Source organism: Halichoeres trimaculatus, unplaced genomic scaffold, assembly GCF_033239565.1.
Source record: "Halichoeres trimaculatus isolate MK-OKI-2021-1 unplaced genomic scaffold, fHalTri1.1 fHalTri1_scaffold_21, whole genome shotgun sequence".
Taxonomy (NCBI): Eukaryota; Metazoa; Chordata; class Actinopteri; order Labriformes; family Labridae; genus Halichoeres; species Halichoeres trimaculatus.
In genome coordinates, this window is record NW_027437199.1 from 2,281,138 (window position 1) to 2,302,000 (window position 20,863).

At 42.5% G+C, this 20,863-nt stretch overlaps 1 protein-coding gene across 5 annotated transcripts; it reads left to right on the top strand.

The window, feature by feature from the left end:
* The first annotated feature begins 390 nt into the window (after positions 1-390).
* Positions 391-20,504, top strand: itih5 (inter-alpha-trypsin inhibitor heavy chain 5). 5 transcript variants are annotated; one of them, XM_074698830.1, is made up of 14 exons: positions 391-590; positions 677-721; positions 1,351-1,514; positions 3,963-4,064; positions 4,656-4,924; positions 6,304-6,473; positions 6,696-6,812; positions 11,563-11,734; positions 11,805-12,114; positions 13,665-14,311; positions 15,915-15,968; positions 16,556-16,672; positions 16,750-17,127; positions 20,158-20,504. In XM_074698830.1, exons 1-14 carry the CDS (start codon positions 477-479, stop codon positions 20,415-20,417), a joined length of 2,919 nt encoding a protein of 972 aa, XP_074554931.1. In that variant the 5' UTR covers positions 391-476; the 3' UTR covers positions 20,418-20,504. The 5 variants fall into 5 exon arrangements, with proteins under 5 accessions (XP_074554931.1, XP_074554935.1, XP_074554933.1 ...); XM_074698832.1 differs by lacking the exons at positions 391-590; positions 677-721; positions 1,351-1,514 and adding exons at positions 3,333-3,446; positions 3,769-3,833; XM_074698834.1 differs by lacking the exons at positions 391-590; positions 677-721; positions 1,351-1,514 and adding an exon at positions 3,123-3,221.
* Positions 20,505-20,863: the final 359 nt, after the last annotated feature.

A 20,863-nucleotide genomic window follows, 5' to 3' on the forward strand; every position in this document is an offset into this window, starting at 1 on the left:
GCTGAAAAAGACAGGTCATTTTAACTCGTGGCTCTTCAGGTGAGGCTGAGCATGCAGCTTTGGGGCCCCCTAGTGGCCTGGGGAGCATTTGTTCAGTATGTATACAGCAAGAAACGGTTGAGAGAAATGCGGCACAAAGATGAAGTTAAAGTGAGTTTGGTAAATAAAAAAGTTAATATAATTAATGTTTTCTGGAATAAATACGTTTTAATTCTCCCACAGTCCCTGAACGCAGCAGGAGGCACTCAGGCAGGGGGTGTACGGGATCAGAGAGGGACTGAACTCTGCATCTCTCTCCTCCACTCTGTGGGCGGTTTCTCCTCCCTCCCCACTGAGTCCCGAGTCCCTCACCCCACACCCGGTCACTCTGATCCGGACTCCCGGAGCAGTCGCGCGGAAACACTTCTAATAATAACATTCATCATTATAATAATGTTAAATTAACTTTTTAACTCTGAGTGGAGAAGGATTACACGATGCTGCTGTTTGCTTTACTGGTTTGTTTCATCCCAAACGTGCTGGGCCAACTGGAGGAAACCCAGTTTGGAGAGGAGTTTGATTTCGACCTTGCAGACTTTGATTTAGACATTGTAAGGACATTTCCAAAGACATCTTGTATTGTTTTGTTTCTTTTCTGTAAAAAAGACTTAATTTCTGACTCATTTCGTGCACACAGGCTCCACGCAGGGTCCCACGGCAGGTGAAAACTATACTCAGCAAGGTGAGGTGGAATTTATTACACTGATATGAAGATATGTCACTATTTCTCTGGTTTTCTCTTAAATTCAGAAGCTTAGGCGTGTTTTAAAGTCATTTTTAAAGGAAAGATACGTTAACATTACATATTTGAAGAGCTTTATCAAAAATAAAGATTTAAAAACTGCTCGGTGATCATTTGGCACAGTTGATAAAAATCGATTCTTTGTCTGGATGATGTGACAGTTTAGGGAGAGTTTAAAGCGCGCTCTCCTTCCTCGTCCTAAAGAAACACCTGATTTTAACGGAACCATATATTTCTAGCAGTGACCTAGAATGCATGACCTACTTGAAGTTATTTACAAGCATATTTTGTCATCTCTGACTTGTGCCGTTTGGGCGTTACGCACCGAGATCAGCCAAGCGCGCAGATGTGCCTGAGCATCTGAACTGCACTGCGCTCATGGGAAGGCATTCCTCCGCTCTTTGGTTGTTGTAACTATGGGGGAATTTTGTTTTCTTGAGTTTATCAAAAATAAATTTGGGGATTTGTGCACCAGGGCTGCGTGAGGCGGTGCCAAACTGGCGTTTCTTGACAAACATCTGTGTGACATTAGCGAGGTTCAGCGCTGATGATGCAAATTTGTTTTGTAGGAGACTAAACCTCACATCCAGGAGCTCTCCATCAAGACCACCATCATCTCCCGCTACGCCTTCACGGCGGTGTACTGCGCCATGCTCAACAGGCACACCGCTGCCTCAGAGGGCGTCTTCCAGTTTCAGGTCCCTGCTGGAGCCTACGTCTCCAACTTCACCATGTAAGAAAGACACAAAAATGACTGCCAGGATTTAAATACTGGATTTAACTCACTTTAGAATCCTTTTGGAGCATGACCTGACAGTTTTCCTAAGGAAATTGTGTCGTTTAGATATTTTAATACCTCAGCACAGAACTAGATAAACCAGGGTTTGTTCAGGGGACATCCAGAAAACATGATCAAACTTCATCAAATCCTACTTTAACAGCAAACTATACTTAACCTTTATAAAAGGTTCCCATCTTTGTGTTCCTATAGACTTTCAGTCCTCTGGAGAGTTTTAAACTTTAAACTGCTGTTAAATCACCAAAAGAAGTGTGGTAAACAGTGGGTTATGTCCTTTTAATGCTTGTTACCCTTTACAATAACGTTATGTGGCACAGGTAATGAGTAAAATCAACCTGTGGTTTTGCAAAAAAAAAATAAAAATAAAAAAAAAATAAATAAAAATAAAAGAAGAAGAAGAAGAAGAAGAAAAAGTAAAGAAAATACACTAACAAAATTTTTCTAAATTTCACCTTGTTTACAGCTGGGATCCAGTACCTGTGCATAGTTCAGATGGATTAGTAAAATAACTTCACTAACTTCACTTAGGGTAGACTGGGGAGAGTTGCATTTTTGACATTTCTGTCTCTAACTTTAAGCTCTTTTAACCCAGTGTCTTCAAACTGCTGCACAAACTAGCAAACAGGAAATGCATGGTTTCAACTAAAAAACAAGGAGTGACCTGTAACAATCGACCCCTTAGTCCAGGTCAGTTGTAACAAACCTTGGAGTGAAATGTTACTTGATGAAATAAAGGCCATGACAATGACTTAAGATATTGAAATCTTTATATTTTTCTTCAAAACTTTTATACAAAATTAGCCTACTTCAGAGTAAAGATTTAACCCTATAAAGCTGAATCTGTCATATGTTATAGGCTACATGGGTTTCAAAGACTTCTATCCCACCAACATGATAAACAGTTTCTTTGAAAATGTGCTAAAATGTTAAAAGATAAATGTAATTTCAGGGAAATCATTTTTAAGAAATTGTGGTAAGAATAATGTCTAAATTGTTCCTCATTTTTAAAATAAGTGTTGTCTGCATTGAAAGAATGCATATTCACTAAAAACCTTAACATAAAGCTGGGCTAGACACGCGATCAACGTGATCTGCATTTGATGAGTTCAACTGCAAAGCAGGCTGGGTAATCACAAAAATAATTTGAGCCAAAAAGAAAAACTTTCTTTTGTCAAAATGATGTTTTCCTTCACAAATATAACTGTGTCTGCTTCAGGGCACTTCTTTTTCTTCTTATGTGGGTTAAGGATTAAACGGAGCATGTTAATAGAGAAGCAGGTGTCTCTGAATTTGTTCCTTATTGGAGCAACTGGAAGTGTTACAACTGTATCCGGTCTCCCCTATTACTAGTTTCGCGCCATTTATACAAATTTTATCATTAAAATGAAGAAAGTTGGTGTAAACACCTATTTTTGTTAAGTTTTGGTTCGTATATTACTATTATTCTCACTTTGAGATTATTTTCATGGTGTTATTTAATGATAAATGCCTAATTTGGATGCTGTTCGTTAGTTTTGTATAGGTCTATTTGATGCACCAGACTACGTCATTGAGGAGACAAGCTGTCACTGGCGGAGTGATATCGCGTGCAGCGCTCGGTTAAATATGTCGACGTTTTTACGCTCTACCCGCATCTTTAAGGTATGTTTAGCCAAATATATTGAGTTTGAAGCAAACTATAAGATGATTTAATGTTTAATTTGTAACTAGAGTCGCATTAGAGTTACAGGGTTGAGCCTGTCCAGTCATTCGTCTATAGCACCGCACTACGCCTTGACGTGACAAACTGTCACTGGCGGAGTGATATCGTCTCACAGCGCTCGGTTAAATATGTCGACGTTTATTCGCTTTACCCGCATCCTTACGGTATGTTTCGTTGAATTTATTGAGTTTAAAGTAAAATATAAGATGATTTAATGGTTAATTAGTAACTAGAGTCGCATTAAAGTTTCAGGGTTGAGCCTGTCCAGTCATTCGTCTGTAGCTAGCAGGAGTAAACAGGCTGAGAGTCTAATTAGCATTAATGCTAGCTCATAGTTTACCTTAAAATACCATTTAAGCACTAAACCCTCTCATAATAACACCATCATCAGTCTCTCGTACAGGCTGTCCCCAGAAACTGTTAAATCTAAGCAGATTTATGCTGCATTGTTGGCTGAAAAGGATTTATGATGTTTCTGTTGTTAAGGAGACGTTAGCAAAGAGCAAAAAGAGGGAAACTTTAACACAGACCCATAAACAGCCCGTCTAAAGGTAACGACTGGGTGTTTGTGTGGGGTTTGAGTTTAGTCCTTTTTGTTCAAGAGAACCAGACTGACATGTGACAATAGGTGGTCCTGATTACCAGCCCTTAATCCTCGACCTCTGACCCCTGTGAACCAGGATCATCGGAGGGCGGGTGTACCAGAGCCAGGTCAAGCCGAGGGAGAAGAAGGTCAGACAGGAGAGCGGAAGAGGACGGAACAAAGAGGCAGGTGATGCAAGGTGAGACGAACCCCAGTGTGTGTGAGTGTGTGTGTGTGTGTGTGTGTGTGTGTGTGTGTGTCCTCTAATTACACAGCAGCTCCTCTAACCCCTAATGTTCCTATTTTGCAAACAGAGACTGATAATAAACAGACTAAGAGCTCTCACACAGGCTCAGTGTGTCTGAGGGTAAAATCACATCATTCCCCTAAAGATTTGTTCACATAAATTTCTGTGACACACGGAAGAAGTGACATCAACTCCTCCTAAAGTGACATTTTCATTAAAGGAGACTCAATGATTCAGTGACTGAGCTCTAAAGGGCAGAGGACACGAGGATGGAAGGAGTGAGCTGAGAAGAAGGCAGCTCTGTCATGTGAATTATGTCACCACTTGGATGGTTTAGTGAAACACTCCTCCTCTTTCCTGAACGCCCCTGTGGTTGCTTTGGTGATTTAACTTTCACATTTCAGCCAAAAGGTGGAGTCACAAAAGCAGCATCATGTCAGAAAAACACGTGTAGAGAATAATTTAAAGCTCCTGTGAGGAAATTTTGGTTTATGTTGGTTTTGAGGAGACGTAACTGATCCACTACCCCTCTCCCCCCTCCAGCCCAGAACCAGAAGTGGAGGTCTTCAAGATGGCGGCGAACATCCCAGGTCGTAACCGCGCCATCTTCCTCCTCACCTACGAGGAGCTCCTGCAGCGGCGCCTGGGACGCTACGAGCACGTGACGAGTCTGAGGCCGCTGCAGTTGGTCAGCCGCCTCAGTGTGGACGTCACCATCGTCGATCACTCGCCGATCACCGACCTCCAGGTGCTGCCGCTGCGTAATGGCAGGAGCAACACCCCCACAAACCCGAATGCACCGAAGATTCCAGGTTTACTGACACGTTACTTTTAATCTTTTTTTTTTTTTTTCATAGTTTCCGACATGTGGTTTGCTCCTTTTAAAGAAAGCCTCTTCATGTGTTTCTACCTTGCATTCTATGTCATGGCCAGCAGGGGGAGACTGCACTTGTTACAAAATGATAAACACTTATTCATCACACCATTTAAACTCACAACTCCTTTTTTAACAAGTTTACAGTCCCAATATCTATAGTTTGGTCATAATTATGTTATTTACTTACATTTATTAGCAAACACAAGAGTATAGCTTTAAACTTAGCAGATTAGCTGATGAGTTAGCTTATTTTATTGGAAACAGATGCTATTAAATTTGCACAAGAGAGTGGATGTGTACTATTATTAGTGGTCAGACCTGGTTTAAAAAGATTAATCAAATTAATTTGAGGTTTTGCAATTAATTAATCACAATTAATTACATTTTAATCGCAATTAATAGCATATTAATATCTGAAAGAAGCACTATCTGTCTGTTCTAATGGATTTGTTTGACATTATCATAAGCGTAAAGAACAAAATTAAGTTTAGTTCAATCAAGTTTACTTTTTAAGAGTTTAGGGTCCACACTGTTTGCAAAGCTCATCAAAAAAATCATGTTTTCTAGGATTTTTTTGAGCATGGGTTGGTGGCATTGTGTGCTTCTACTTGGACCAACTCGAGCATCCTTGCTCGCCACATAAATTTAAGATGGTCAAGGCTAGAACTGAAAGAAATAAAGAAAATGTCATAGAGTGCAACAAAAAAACTGAAAAAATGGGTTAATTCAAGCAGCAACATGTAGGTTTGGTTGAGGAATACGCTGCTTTAAGGTTGTTTATACTCCAAAAAACGGGACCATAGAGTAGAAAAACATCATGTTGTACAAAAGAAGACTGAAAATTTGAGATTGAGACCCTAAGCTTGTTAAAAAATGTTGACTAGAAGAAGGAAAAAATGGTGGAAACACTTAAATATTCTTATCTTGATCAGACTTCTCATTGTAGTCAGTGGAGTCGCCCCCTGCTGGTCAGAACTAAAAATGCAGGTTTAAAGACAATGATGCTCTTGGTCTCAGGTCGATGATAAAGAAAGATAAGATTTAACTGTCAGGAAGAAGGTGACGCTTTTTCACTCTGTCTCCCTTATCACTTATAGTGCTAGAACGCTAAACTGCTAGCTTAAAGTGTTCCAGCGTTGGGCGTGACAGTGGATACGTCGCAGTCTTTGAGCCAAATCCTCAGAGATCACTTTTAGAGCCGGGGTACCACCCTCTTAAACCCCCCCCCCCCAGGTCACGGTCACTTGACTTTCTTCAGCCGTTTGTTGTCGATCCAGTTAAAACACAAACACACTTCCTGTCTTTGTGCTCCAGCCAAGCCCGAGCCTCCCATTACCACCGTGATCAAAAAGGAAAACAACGTCTGCAAGATCACCTTCAGCCCTAACATCGTCCAGCAGGCCAAGATCACCACCAACGGCCTCCTGGGAGACTTCGTCATCCACTTCGACGTGCAGAGAGACATGGGGATCGGAGACATCCAGGTGATGGAGGAGAGCAGACGGTTACAGAGCATGGGAATAGTTGTCATATTTTGTAATCCAGCTTCACACACACACACTCACACACACACCTGCTAGTCATTCATTTCTCTGGCGTCCTGCCACGACAGCCGCTGCTCTGCCAAACTCTGCTCTGTCTTAAGAATCGTGAAATGTTTTGAAATTCATCTGATCTCACGTGTGTGAACTCTCTTTCCCTCCCAGGTCTTAAACGGACATTTCGTGCACTACTTCGCCCCCAAAGACCTGCCTGTGGTTCCCAAGAACGTGGTGTTTGTGATTGACACCAGCGCCTCCATGCTGGGGACCAAAATCAGACAGGTCAGTGTCGTGAATTCATCACATTTCACATGTGAAGTCGTCTGATCTTTCTCTTTATCAGCTCTTCACATTAAGGCCTGATCTGTGCAGCTTAAAGCGTCTTAAAGGGCCGGATACACCGGATACAAACCTGTCCTTACTGTTCCCCACATGTGTCAGAGGAAATCTGATGAATTTCCTCGCTTCTCTTGCAAAACAATTCACCTCAGACTTTCAGATGGTTTTATCGGATCAGAAACCTGACGCCCCACCTCCTCACGCCCACTCAGGAGTATCAGTATCAGGACTTTATTCCCTCCATCTGTAACAGCACGGTAATCCTCCAAGCTGAACTCTGCAGCTGCCGTGACAGAAAGCGCAGAAACAGAGAAACTGAAAAACAGACTCTCAGCGCAGACGGCGAGCACAAGGCCGAGCTGTGAGGGAGGAAGGTCAGAGTCGATGGGGTAATGGAACTTTCTAGACAACAGCACCCTCGACCCGTCCATCCATCCGCCCGCCCATCGCGGCCCCCAGCAGACAGCGCGAACAGAACAACGAGTGTGTTTGGATGCGGCTCCACAATAGAGGGTTTCAGCGTAGGTCAGCGTGTGGTTCTGACCCGGCTGTATACGGCACGTATGGAGACCTCAGTGAATCCCCCAGAGCGACACGATGATTATACATCACACCCACGCTCAGCGCTGCAGAGAGAGTCAGTCTGAGAAACTTCAAAAAAGGAAAAAAGAGAAGAGTCAGGGTCTAAAGCTCTTATTTTCTAAACTCCACTTCAGTCAAAACAAACAAAACTGAGTAATTATCAACTTTAATCTGCTGTGAGGAGATTTTAACTGACTGGGAGACAAACTGATTAAACACTGACATCTTCTTAAACAAACTAGTCTGTTTCCCACAGCACAGACTTGGAGAATGAAGCATTAAAAGATTTTTTTGTCAGAAACACAGCTTTACATCTACTACACAAAACCAGCAAAGACAACTTTGTCCACTGGAGGCACCAAAATCAACACAAATTAAAGAATTCCTTAAAAGTAGCTTTAACTTTTTCAACAAGTGCTCTTCAGTTTACCATAAATCCTCAACTATTTGGGCAAGAGAAAAATCAAATGGCTCCTTAAAGAAGAAAAGACGAGCTTTACGGCGAGATCCAGGCATTACGGTAAACCATGGGAGCCCACATGCAACAATCTTTCAATCACAGACAGTAATTAATGAACACTGCTCTCATTACCGTAACTCTTCAACTATATGGGCAAGAGAAAAATCAAATGGCTCCTAACAGGGCTGTACGCTTACTTTTTAAAGTGGTAGCACTGGTGCTAGTAAGTTCAAAATTTTAGTAGCACCAAGAAAAATTCAGTAGCACACCTGGATGCACAGTTAAAATGTTTATAATGTACTTATTCGATACCACAAGTAAAATTTCATTAGCTTACCAACAGTAAGGAACACATTCTTCAGTAGGTTCTTTACAGTTCATCAACCCATGCTGATCTGAATGAGACTCTTAGATTTGAGACACAGACTGTGGCCACTCCTTATAGTTTGGCCGCCTGGAACTTTTAGATGAGGAGAGCCATTGGTTTGCAGCATTTGTTGGGTCGAGCGTTTCAAGTGGACGTCCCTCAGTGCTGATCCAAATGAGATCTTCCGTGGTGGAGACATGAAGACTGCTCCGCACAGTATTCTTTATTCTATTTTGGGCGGAGAAACCTCTTTCACATTGGGTAGAGGAGATTGGAAGTAGCAGCATGATTTCCACAAAGTGCAGGATGTTCTGTAAAACAGAATCTATATGTAAGTTCTGCTTAAACACATTTAACTAATACTAGAGACATTATTGTCGACATACCTCAAAGTCATGTTTGTATGGTTACTTTGTCAGAAGAGTCTGCCACAGGGCTGGGTAGTTCTTGTCTCTGAAGGTCCTGGCAACAAGAACCTTTAGATTCTGCCACTCCTCCTGCACTTTGTCAGTGCTGCACCCTCCTCTATGAAAATAAACGTTATGTGGGAGAGTGAGAATTGTAAATAAAAGGAGAGGTAGTTAAGTAAGTAAAGTAGATCCGTTTAAAGTCATAATCTACTCACTTTTTTGCCAAATTTGGTGAATGGCAGCTCCTCCTTTGCAATGCAGTATGCAATATTCATCTTCAGTTTTACTTAACAGAGCATTTCCTCGTTCATCTTGACAACTTGTTTGTTGACAGCAGCGGGGACTGTCCCTGCGCGAGCCGGCTGGCTAGAGGCGAGGTGTGCGTCTCTGCAGGCAATGTGCCGTCTTGTCGTGCCATGTTTTTTGTTTAAAGATAATGTTACCAGTAACGTAGGTTGTCTTCCCCGCTAACGCTTCTCCAGCCTCAACACAGTACTTGCTTAACATTGCCTTCTTGGTCTGGTCAAAGACGAGCCATGGAAAGTCCTTTAACCACTGCAGCTTCAAACGGTAAGTCTTGCTGTTGTCCGAAGCGACGGTACCGTCAGATGAAGTTGATGAAGCGGTAGTGTCCAGACACTCTGTAGCGACAGACGACTCCTCCGAAAGACGTCTTCTTTTCGCTACCTTGTCGTCGCCGGTCGTATTTACGGATGCCACCTGAAGATATAGTTTCATTTTGCCCTCATTGCTAGCGTAGTTTGAGATGGAGCGCGGAGCATACTGGGTAATGTAGTCCGTAATTGTTAAATTGAGGCGGATACCATACACGTTAGAACTACAACTCCCGTTGAACAGTTGTACCAACATAAACAATACTTTTCTCACTGCGTGAAGCCTTACTGCGCAACTCTTTCGCACATGTGCTAGTGTTTACAAATTTCTCCTCGCACATGATGACTTTTATTCGCAAATGCGACGAAAACTGTCGCACTGTACAGGCCTGCCTAAAGAAGAAGAGACAAGCTTTATGTCGAGATATCCGGGGTATTACGGTTATACATGTTCCAATCACAGGCAATAATTAACGCTCACTGTTCTGGTTACCGTAACTCTTCAACTATATGGGCAAGAGTAAATATTGAAACAGTCCCTGAAAAAAGATAAGACAAACTTTATGGCGAGATCCAGGCATTACGGTGATGCTTGGGAGCCCACATGCAACAATGTCCCAATCACAGGCAATAATTAATGCTGACTGTTCTCATTACCGTAACTCTTCAACTATATGGGCAAGAGAAAAATCAAATGGTGCCTCAAAGAAGAAGAAGAGATGAGCTTTACGGACATATCTGGGGAATTACGGTAATGCATGTTCCAGTCACAGGCAAAAAATTAGCAATAACTGTTCTCATTACCGTAACTCTTTAACTATATGGGCAAGAGAAAAAATTCAAATAGCTCCTGAAAGAAGAGAAAATGAGCTCTCCAGGCTCTTTAAAGCACAAAATAACAAAACAAGAGTCCAGGTGGTCTGGGTGAGACTCTGGTGATGAAGGGTATTAATTAGACTGTAATATTTCACAGTTTCAAGCCTGTGAGTCGAGGTTTCTTAATCACAGCTGAAAATGGAAAGAGTGGACTGTGTTTTCTTAATTCTTTACACTGCAAAAACTGTAATCTTATCAAGAGTTTTTGTCTGATTTTTAGCAGAAAATGTCTTTTTAGACTTATTTTGAGCCACATTCACCTGAGCAGTCCAAAAAATGTCTTGTTTTAAGATATTTAAAGACAAAATGGGGTCTGAGTTGCTGTAATAAGTTAAGAAAAAATCTGCCAGTGGAAGAGGAGAAAAGTTTGTTGTATTAAGACATTTCTCCAGTTTCAAGCAAGTTTTCTTTTTCCATTGGTAAATATCTTTTTTAATTTGTTACAGCAATTCAGACTTCATTTTGTCTTTAAATAACTTTGAATTAGATATTTTTTTCTGGACTGGTCAGTTTAATGAGGGTTATTGCAAGTACAATAAGACATTTTTACTTAAGAGAAGACAAAAACACTTGATAAGGTTTTAGTTTTTTGCAGTGTGATGCAAGCAGTAATCATTGACTGTGTATAGAATGGATAAAATGCATTTATTTATGAGATATGAAGCAAAAAAAGTAGTCTGCTAACTGCAACACACATCTAACCAATCATAAAAGATCTGAGTGAATATTCACAGCGGGACAGATTACTTGGTTGATATGAAGCAGATTAACAACTAAACTTTTCTGAAAAATAAACATTTAAAAAGTTTGAAAAAAGGGTCAAAACTCCAGGAATACGCAAGTAAGGAGAAAAACTTTAGTTTAGACCAACACTTTGGAATCGAGTGGCGCTGTGCCAGAATCCTCTGTCTCTGTGTGTTTCACAGTTTGAGCCCTGTCCCAGCTGTCACCCTCAAAGAGGCTTGTGACCTCTGTTAAAGCCTGTCAGTAGGGGGAGCTCTAAATCTTTTAGCCTCACAGTCAACGTCTGCAGCCAAGACTCATAAACATATGTGAATACAAGCCAACCTTCATTAATATGTCAGTGAAAACCATCAAAGCGCCCGAGCTTTTAACGCAGAGAAAGGTCGGATATGAAAAGCAAAAGTTACTCTGGAGAAAATGATCTGCAGATCCTGAAATGAAGATTTAAAAACAAGCTTTTCCAACATCTTCAGAGTCTTGAGTCTGAGACTCCTGACATCTTATTCGTGTGACACAAAGCCAACAGCTGGTTATCAGGCGTGGCTGCTGATTAACGGCGGTCGTAACGTGTTTGGCAGAACAAGGCTGAACCAAAGTGTCCGTGACTGTTACTAAAGATGTTTTTATACTTCCTGTTCAGACCAAAGAAGCTCTGTTCACCATCCTGAGGGATCTGCGCCCCACTGACCGCTTCAACTTCATCAGCTTCTCCAACAAAATCAAAGTCTGGCAGCCGAACCAGCTCGTACCAGTGACCGCCATCAACGTCAGGGACGCCAAGAAGTTCATTTTCACCTTGGCGACCACTGGAGGTGAGACGCTACCACCTGCAGATGTGATAGTGTTTGAAAAACAAACGCTGACGTTGTTTTCTTTCTACAGGCACGAACATCGACGGTGCGATCCAGACGGGCTCTGCTCTCCTTCGTGAGCACCTCTCCCGCCCTGACGCCAGCCCCAACAGCGTCTCCCTCATCATCTTCCTCACAGACGGGCGCCCCACGGTCGGCGAAAAGCAGTCCAACGCCATCCTGGGAAACACTCGCTCAGCTGTGCAGGAGAAATTCTGCATCTTCACCATCGGGCTGGGGAACGACGTGGACTACCGGCTCCTGGAGCGCATGAGTCTGGAGAACTGCGGGATGATGAGACGGATCAACGAGGACGCCAATGCCAGCGCCATGCTCAAAGGGTAAGATGGTCGACCGTCGCCTCCATTCAGGGAAAAACACCTTTTTATTAATCAGTGCACTCCTCTTAATCCCTCCTCCACCCTCCAACTCGTCTCTCATCAAGCTGCGAGGGAACGTGGAGCCAAAATGTGACGGTGCTGACAACACGCCTCTTTAATCAACTCCGCCATGTGACAGCCGCCCTCTTTCTCTCCCATCCCTCTGCTCTGCGTCTCTTCCGCACTCGGACACACTCGGTGTTTGTTCAGCGGGGCAGGAATGTGTGTGTGTTGTGAAACCTGCGTTGGGGTGTGTACCTGGGGTTAAAAGACAGACTCCTCAGATAATGGCGCGCGTCCTGCTTGAACAAACACGCCGCTGAAGAGGTGAGGAGGTTTACCACGGCCTGACAGCGAGGACAGGACACAGGACTCACACACACACACACACACACACACACACACACACACACGTTCACACTCTTTTCTCTGCACACACTCTTTTCTCTGCACACACTCTTTATGAATGTGTGCAGAAGCACTCAGAGGTCAGGGGAGCAGGTTTACGGCCGGAAAGAGGTTCGTTTGAGTCAATACGAGATTTTACTAAAATCAGTAACAACAAGCTTCTTAAAAACAGCTTCGACTGATGTGAACTCGAGCTGTTTTGTTAATTTGATTCAGAATTTATTTTAAGAAAAAAAAATTAAGGAAAAAAGTGAATATTAAAAATTAGAATTAAAACCTAAAAATAGTAGGATAAAAGTGTCTAGAATTTAACAAAAAACCCCTCAAATTTTTCTTGTCAGTAATTAATAAAAAATAAATAAATAATTGATATTTAAATTTGGATTTTTGTTAATTTTTCTATTTTTTTCTCTCTACTGTTTTTTTCTCAGAAAAAATGTGAATAACAGAAAATTTGGACTTTTTATTTATTTATTTATTATTAATCTATTTTTATTACTAATTTTTCTCAGAAAAAAATACTAACAAAAAAAAATATTGGATGTCTTTTTCTCAGTGGCCCTGATCCTCCTCTGTACAAAACAAATCATGGGGGAAAAAAAAGAATTAAAATTTCGTCACTTAAATCAGATTCTAAGACAGAAAAGTTTGAATTATAAGGAAATATAAAAATTTTAACTATAAACTCTCAGAGCTGAAAATAAAGTCAGAGCGCTGAGAAAAGAAACTACAAAAAAATCAGCAAAAACTCTGAATTCTGGGAACACATACAAACAAACTAATAAAAATAACTTAGTGTCCTCTTACTCACATGAAGTTTCTTTTAACTGCTGCTCTGAAGCTCCTTGGACAGTATCTTGTGGTGGTCTAGTGTGGACCTGGTCCAGGATGAGTTGGTGTTTAACATTTCCTCGATCGAAATCTGTGAATATATTTGTAAACTTTATGAATCTTTGTTATAATAAGTTTGTTCTCCTATTTCACTGAGTTTTGCTGGTTTTACTGGTTTTAGTTGAACCACAGAAACCCTTTGTCACAGTTTTAGCTTCAGACTTCTGTGGGAAATAAAAGACTGTAATGTCTGTCGTCGTCTTCTCCTCCAGGTTTTACGATGAGATAGGAACTCCTCTGCTCTCTGACATCAGGATCAACTACACCGAAGACTCGGTCCAGTACGTGACCCAGAACCTGTTCACCAATTACTTCAACGGCTCGGAGCTCGTCATCGCCGGTAAGCTGAAGAACCTAAGCGCAGAGTCTCTCCACGTCCAGGTCACGGCGAGCAACAACGACAAGAGCATCGTCCTGGAGACGGACGTACCGCTCCGACGCCGACAGATTGAGACAGAGAAACACGTGAGAGCGGCCACAGCGGCCATGGCAGAGGGCGCGAAGGTTTTAGGATCCATCACAGAGGACTTTGTGGAGCGAGTCTGGGGTTTCCTGAGCGTCAAAGAGGAGCTGAAGTCGAAGCTGAAAAGCCAAACCAGTAAAGAGCGGGAGGAGCACGTCCAGCACGCCACCAACCTGTCCCTGACCTACCACTTCCTCAGCCCGCTCACCAACCTGGTCGTGGAGAAGCCCGAAGTGCTGCCTGATAACACCATGGCGGTGCCGCCAACCGTCGGCCCAGCAGGAGGTGAGGCTGAGAACGACCTGCCAGGAGACCCAGAGGACGAGGAGCTGCAGGGGGCTGGAGGGAAACCAGGGAAACCAGGCAGCCAGACTTCCTCTGTGAGCAGCAGCAGAGGTGAGGATGTTCGAGCTGACGGTGTTTTTCGAGGGAGAGCAGCTTCAGTTTGATTTAAATCACCACAAACTTCCCAGAAACTACACAGATTACCTTTGATCCTACCTCAGCAACCATTTTTCTCTGACTTTAGCTACAACATGCTGGATCGTGACTAAAATATACAGTTGAATCCAGAAATTTGACACATAAGTTTATTTTTTCTCACCGTCTAACAACAAATCAGATTAAACTTTTCCTAAACTTTTCTATTAGCAGATTTTTTTTACGTTTCGCAGCAATTCAGACATCGTTTTAATCTTTAAATAACTTAAAACAAGACATTTTTCTGGACTGGTTAGGTGATTGTGGCTCAGATTAAGTTTAAAAAGACATTTTCTACTAAAAATGAGGCAAAAACACTTGATAAGATTTCAGTTTTGCAGTGTAAAGAGTTAAGAATACACAGTCCACTCTTTCCATTTTCAGCTGTGACTGAGAAACTCGACTAACAGGCTTGAAACTGTAAAATATTGAGGTCGAAGTAAAACCCTTCATCGCCTGAGTCTCAACCAGGCCACCTGGACTTTTGTTTTGTTAATTTGTGCTTTAAAGAGCCTGGACAGCTCATCTTCTCTTCTTTCAGGAGCTATTTGAATATTTTCTCTTGCCCATATAGTTGAAGAGTTACGGTAATGAGAACAGTGAGCATTAATTATAGCCTGTGATTGGAACGTTGTTGCACGTGGGCTCCCATGCTTTACCATAATACCTGGATCTCGCCGTAAAGCTTGTATTTTCTTCTTTTATGAGCTGTTTGATTTTTCTCTTGCCCAAATAGTTAAGGATTTACGGTAAACTAAAGAGCACTTGTTGAAAAAGTTAAAGCTCCTATAAGGAATCTTTTTTTTGTGTTGATTTTGGCGCCTCCTGTGGACCAAGTTGTCTTTGCTGATTTTGTGCAGTAGATATGAAGTTGTATTTCTGACAAAACAAAACTTTTAATGCCTCATTCTCCAAGTCTGTGCCGTGGGAAATTAAAGAAATCTCATATCTTGATCTGACTTCACTGGTTTCAGATGTTAAATAAAACTTTATTTAAGCAGTTTCTCTTTTATTTAACAGTCTAGTTTGCTCAAAAAGACGTCAATATTAAAATCAGTTTGTCTCCCAGTCAGTTAAAATCTCCTCACAGCAGCTTTAAGATGAAAGTTACTCAGTTTTGTTTGTTTTGACTGAAGTGGAGTTTAGAAAATAAGAGCTTTAGACCCTGAATCTTCTCTTTTTTCCTTCCTGAAGCTTGAAATAACTTGAAATGAGACATTTCTCTGGACTGGTCAGGAGAAAGTGGCTCAGATTAAGTCTAACAAGACATTCAATATTGAAAATAAGACAAAAACACTTGATAAGATTTCAGTTTCGGGCATATTTATCATGATAAATATGATACTTCAAGTTGGGCTGAAAGAGAAACTTTAGATGTTTTTTTGATGCTGTTTTCTAATCTTTTGCCTTTAAGTTTATGTGTTATTAATCTGCAGCTGCGCTCCTTCTGAAGCTGGATTGATGTTACGTACAGAAGCCGCCGTGTGTCTGGTTGTAAATGAATATTTTCTCCCTGCAGGTAACGTTCAGAGGAGACCAGCCAAGAAATCCATCACCATCTCCAAAACATCAGGTGACTCCTTCATTTCCTCCTCCTCCTTTCATCTGACGACATCTAAACTCTGCGTGTTTTAAGCGTGTACGCTGCGGTTAGCGTCTCCACACAGACCAAAGAGAAAGCAGACGGGGAATGTACAGTAGGCGCTGTGAGACGCTGTGAGACGCTCTGTGTGGCCGTCCTGTAATTTGGACGTTTGTCAGACAGCGCCACGGTCTCAGGGATTCCTCTGAACTCCACCTGAAGAGAGCAGGGAGCACAGCGTCTAATTGAAATACCAACACGGGCTCTACGTGGCACTTTGAACATGCAAGTGCGTGTTCAAAAACACACACACACGCGGTGCAGGATGAAGGTGGATGTTTGTGGATGTGTTACAGTGAAGACAGGGAGCGTCACAGGCCGTTAGCGAGTGTTAATGACCCCGTCATTACTGCTGCTCTATCATCTCCCTCATCTCTGCTGGTTCTCACAGGACAGGGGGCGCTCCGGCTCAGGTCTGAGGATCAGGTCCTGGTCCTGGGATGAGCGCTCAAGCTGGCCTTTCAAAATAAAAGCTCATACCTTATTATCTTATTTTCCTAACCTTTGAATGTCCTCAGCTGACGGCGACCCTCACTTCGTGGTCGAGTTCCCGCTCAGTAAGCTGACGGTTTGCTTCAACATCAACGGGGAGCCGGGTCACGTCCTGCGCCTCGTCTCCGACCACAAACACTCCGGTAAGACTCAAACACCTCCTCTACCTCTCATCGTGATCAACGTCAGGAATCACACGCTTCATGTTTCCCGCCTCCAGGTGTGACGGTGAACGGTAAACTCATCGGCGCCCCAGCTCCGCCTGGCAGCCACAAACAGCAGCGCACGTACTTCAGCACCATCATCATCGTGGTGGATCGGCCCCGACGCGCCTACATCGAGGTGACGCCCAAGAAGGTCATCCTGGACGGGCGGGACAGGATGGTGCTGCCGTGTCACTCCACCGTGTCAGTGGAGAGCGGCGCCCTCTCGGTGTCCATTGTGGGGAAGAGTAACGTGACGGTGACGGTGGGCGGGAACATCAGCTTTGTGATTCTGCTGCATCAGTACAAAAACCCAGCCGCCTACCAGAGAGACCACCTGGGCTTCTACATCGGACAGAGCAAGGGGCTGTCGCACAGCGTCCACGGGCTGCTGGGTAAGAGCCGACCTGACCCGTCACTAATCAATGATACGTTAATTCACAGTCCAATACGAGCCGAGTCCTGCTCACCCTGTCAGGGATACAGTTCACATAAACAACGAATGAATTTTCTTTCCTAAAATCACATTTTTACATTAATATAATTTATTAAACTGACAGTTAAGTATAGAAATAGAGCACATAGAGGCGTAAAAACTGTTAAACAAGCTGAGTATCAATCTGAAGTGGACGTGAAGTCACACAGAGCAAAATAAAACTCCTGGATTTCAAACTGCATCATTAGAAATAATTCAGACTCAAAGTGTCAAGTTTTCCCAACACTTTTTCTTCCTTAAATCTTATTTTTCCACATAAATTAACATAATTAACACATGTTATTTAGAGCTACAAAGCCTATAGAAGCATAAAAAGAGTTCAACATGCTCAAAATAAATCTGCCTTAACATGAAAACAGAAAGAAATTGACTCAGACTTTCAGTTTTCTGTAAACTTTTTAAAGTTGTATTGTGGAATTTCATGTAGGACAGATCTAGGTAACTTAGTTCTATGCTCCCTTGTGTTCATCAACACTGGGAGGTCTGTGCATTTTTCCTGAACAGCTAAACTGTTATAAAGGAAGCATGACAGCGGTGTCTCCCTCATATTAAAGATCAGAGGACGTTAAACTGATACCAGAATCAGACTGGATCAGTTTTACCTGGTACCGAAACCCAACAACAGGTTTTTGGTTTTGTGTCTGGATTTAAAAAGTCAGGTAAGTGCGTCTTTTTTTTTCTGTGGTTATTTAGCAAGAGGAGGGGTCAGAATAGCAGAGAGCTGCAGGTTTGTCCTGAACTTGAGGTCCACGTCCCCTGTGCTCAAGGGGTATGACCTAACCTCTAACACTGCAGCTTGTATCTTCATCTTACTGAGAGAAGTGAGCATCAGTCAGCCACGCTCAGATGGCGCTGATGTTGCAGAGGTTTGGTCAGTCCAGGTTTGCCGGTCTCACTCACTCTGCAGTTTCTCATCATAAACACAAACTACACAACTCAATCTGTCGACTGTTGCTGTGTGCCTTTGTTTTGTTTCTTCTTTCTGCCTCCTTTCCTTTAAGAGGCTTAGTGCTCTTTGCCAGGCTGCTGTTATAAATGAGATATTGTTCCTAACAGGGTGGGAAAGCTGCTGCTGCTGCAGGGCGACTCACGATACGATTATAGGAGAATCTGGTAACGATAGATCACTAGGCGTGTAACAGTACATGTATCCGTGCTGAACCGCTCCATAAGGCCGTTGGGTTCGGTACAGTGCTGTATTCAAACGAGTACAGTAAGTTTACATTAGCCGCTGCACATGGCTCTTTAATATTCACATGAGTGCTCGTCTATGATTGGCTGAGCAGGGAAGGCGTTTTAATATTCATGAGGAAAGTGGTCTGTGATTCGTGCTTTGCGATCATGTGCATATCATGTGGACGTGACGTCTCACGGTGAGCCAATCAGAAGATGAATATCAAAGAGCTTCCGTAGCCACAGGAGCTTGTGTCTGAATTGTGCATCATGGCTGCTGCTAACGACCAACCAGAGCTTGAAGAGCCTCCCTCCTCGCTGTATAACGGCAAGTTTTTGGTTTAATAAACACGCTAAACAAGCAAATGGTTTAGCATTGTTCCATACTGTACTGAAAATGTACCAAACCGTGACCTTAAAACCAAGGTACGCACCGAACCATGATTTTTGTGTACTGTTACACCCCTATAGATCACCAAATCTGATTTACCAAAGAGTAAGAAAATACTCTTCTCCTTTCTCCTCGTCTTAGTATCGAGCGCTCACAGCTGCTTCTCTTTTTGTTTCAAGATTAACTTGAGCATCTCTCAGTTTCTTTTTTTAACGCTGTCTGAATCGAATCCCCGCCGCTCTTTTCTGGTATGAAGCTGCTTTCAACCTCTGTTCACATCAGTGGCGCCACCTCATGGAGTAGATGGGTAGATGAGTACATGGGGTTACTGGTGGGGTTGTTGTTATTGGCATGTCCTTCTGAGACCCAACATGCATTTTAGTTTTCTGACGTCACTTTCAAAGATATTTTTATATATATCTGCGCATAATGTTTGATGTTTCTGTATTTTGAGAAGTTTTGATGTCGTACTTTGATTTTTTTTTTTTGTTTTTTTACTCAAGACAACAGTTTTTTCCAGTGTCTTTCACGGTGGACAGGGGGACTTGGTACATCTACTTTTCTTGTGAAATGCAGAGTACCTGCATACTTAAAAACTGATCTTTAAAAACTCATAAACACTCATAAATACACAAGTACACATATACAGCTCTATGGAAGTTAAGTTTAAAGTATTCATTGTTTATTCCAGATTTGATGACATTTATAGACCTAGAAATAGAGGACAAACAAGCTACAACTGTAAGAAGCTAAGTTTTAGATAATTGATTAATTGTTTTGTTTTTATAACAAAAAACTTTAACCTTTAAAACGGTAGAAAAGATGACAGAAGAAAGATTGTTTTTCAGTATAAGAAAGTCCTGCTGTCCCTGCAAAGGACATTAAATTAAAAAAAAAAAGTTTTTGAAAGAAAATATTGCAACATGCTACTTTCAATCAAGACAATAATGTAATGCAGAAAAATCAGATTATAAAAGTTTTTTCTTCCTGGTCTCAGGAGGATATGGATGTTTTGTCCCAGCCATTGCTCACAGGAACCTTACTTTAGCCCCAAACTGGGCGTCTCTACTTTGCTCACTGGTTGTCTCCACCTGGGTCAGAGTGAAACAGGCTTTAACCTTCAAACACCGCCCTGATAGCTCGATAAAAATCAAGCCATCCCGTTTTTTTTAATCTCTACTTGATGGAAAACTTCCTAATAATCACCTGATCACTGTACATAATCCCTCACAGATAAAAAGCCTGAGAGAATAATGTTAAAAAAACACATATTTAACCTTTATTTGTTTTGTTTTTGGCTCCTCATGAACATCAAAATCTGGCGTCAAACACTCAAACGGCTCCAACCTCCGTTTTAACTCGTAGGTCAGTTCCTGTATGAGGAAGTGGGCCTCGCCGAGCTTCCTGCAGACGGAGACGCCAAACCCTCCACCGTCCTGAAAGTGAAGGACCGCTCGGTCCCCGTGGTCCGGAAGAGCCGCAGGATCTACAGTGGGACCCAGAGCGTGGACTGCTGGTTCGCTCGCAACAACGCCGCCAAGCTGATCGACGGGGAGTACGAGGATTACGTGACGTCACACATGTTCGACACGGGGGAGGCGGCACACGGGACGAACAGAGCGTGAAGCTGCGGCGGCGTTTATCTGGATTAACTCCGTTTACTCCTATCTACCGCACTCCTGACAGAAAGCTTCACATTTCACCCGTTCTCCTCCAAAAACAGTCGGCTCTGAATATATTTTTGTACCGTTTCTAATAGAAATTTAATGTTTTTATAATATTTGTGTTTTATTTTCTACTGTTGTAAATAAAACTTTAAAAACACTGTTTTTAAAACTTGTTTTTCCTCCAAGTTGAAGATCACACCTGGCTAACCCCTCGTCCCCACGCAGACCCCGACACACACGACCCAAAAACACACACCGCTCTGTAGTCCGCCCTGTCATCAGCCGGAGGTCACAGGGCTGCTGGCCCCGCCCACACAGGTGTGCTGCAGCCAGGTAGCGCTCAGGCTGTCTGTCAACACGCCGTCTGACGCAGGAATTCAACAGCAGCACGCTCACATCGTGTG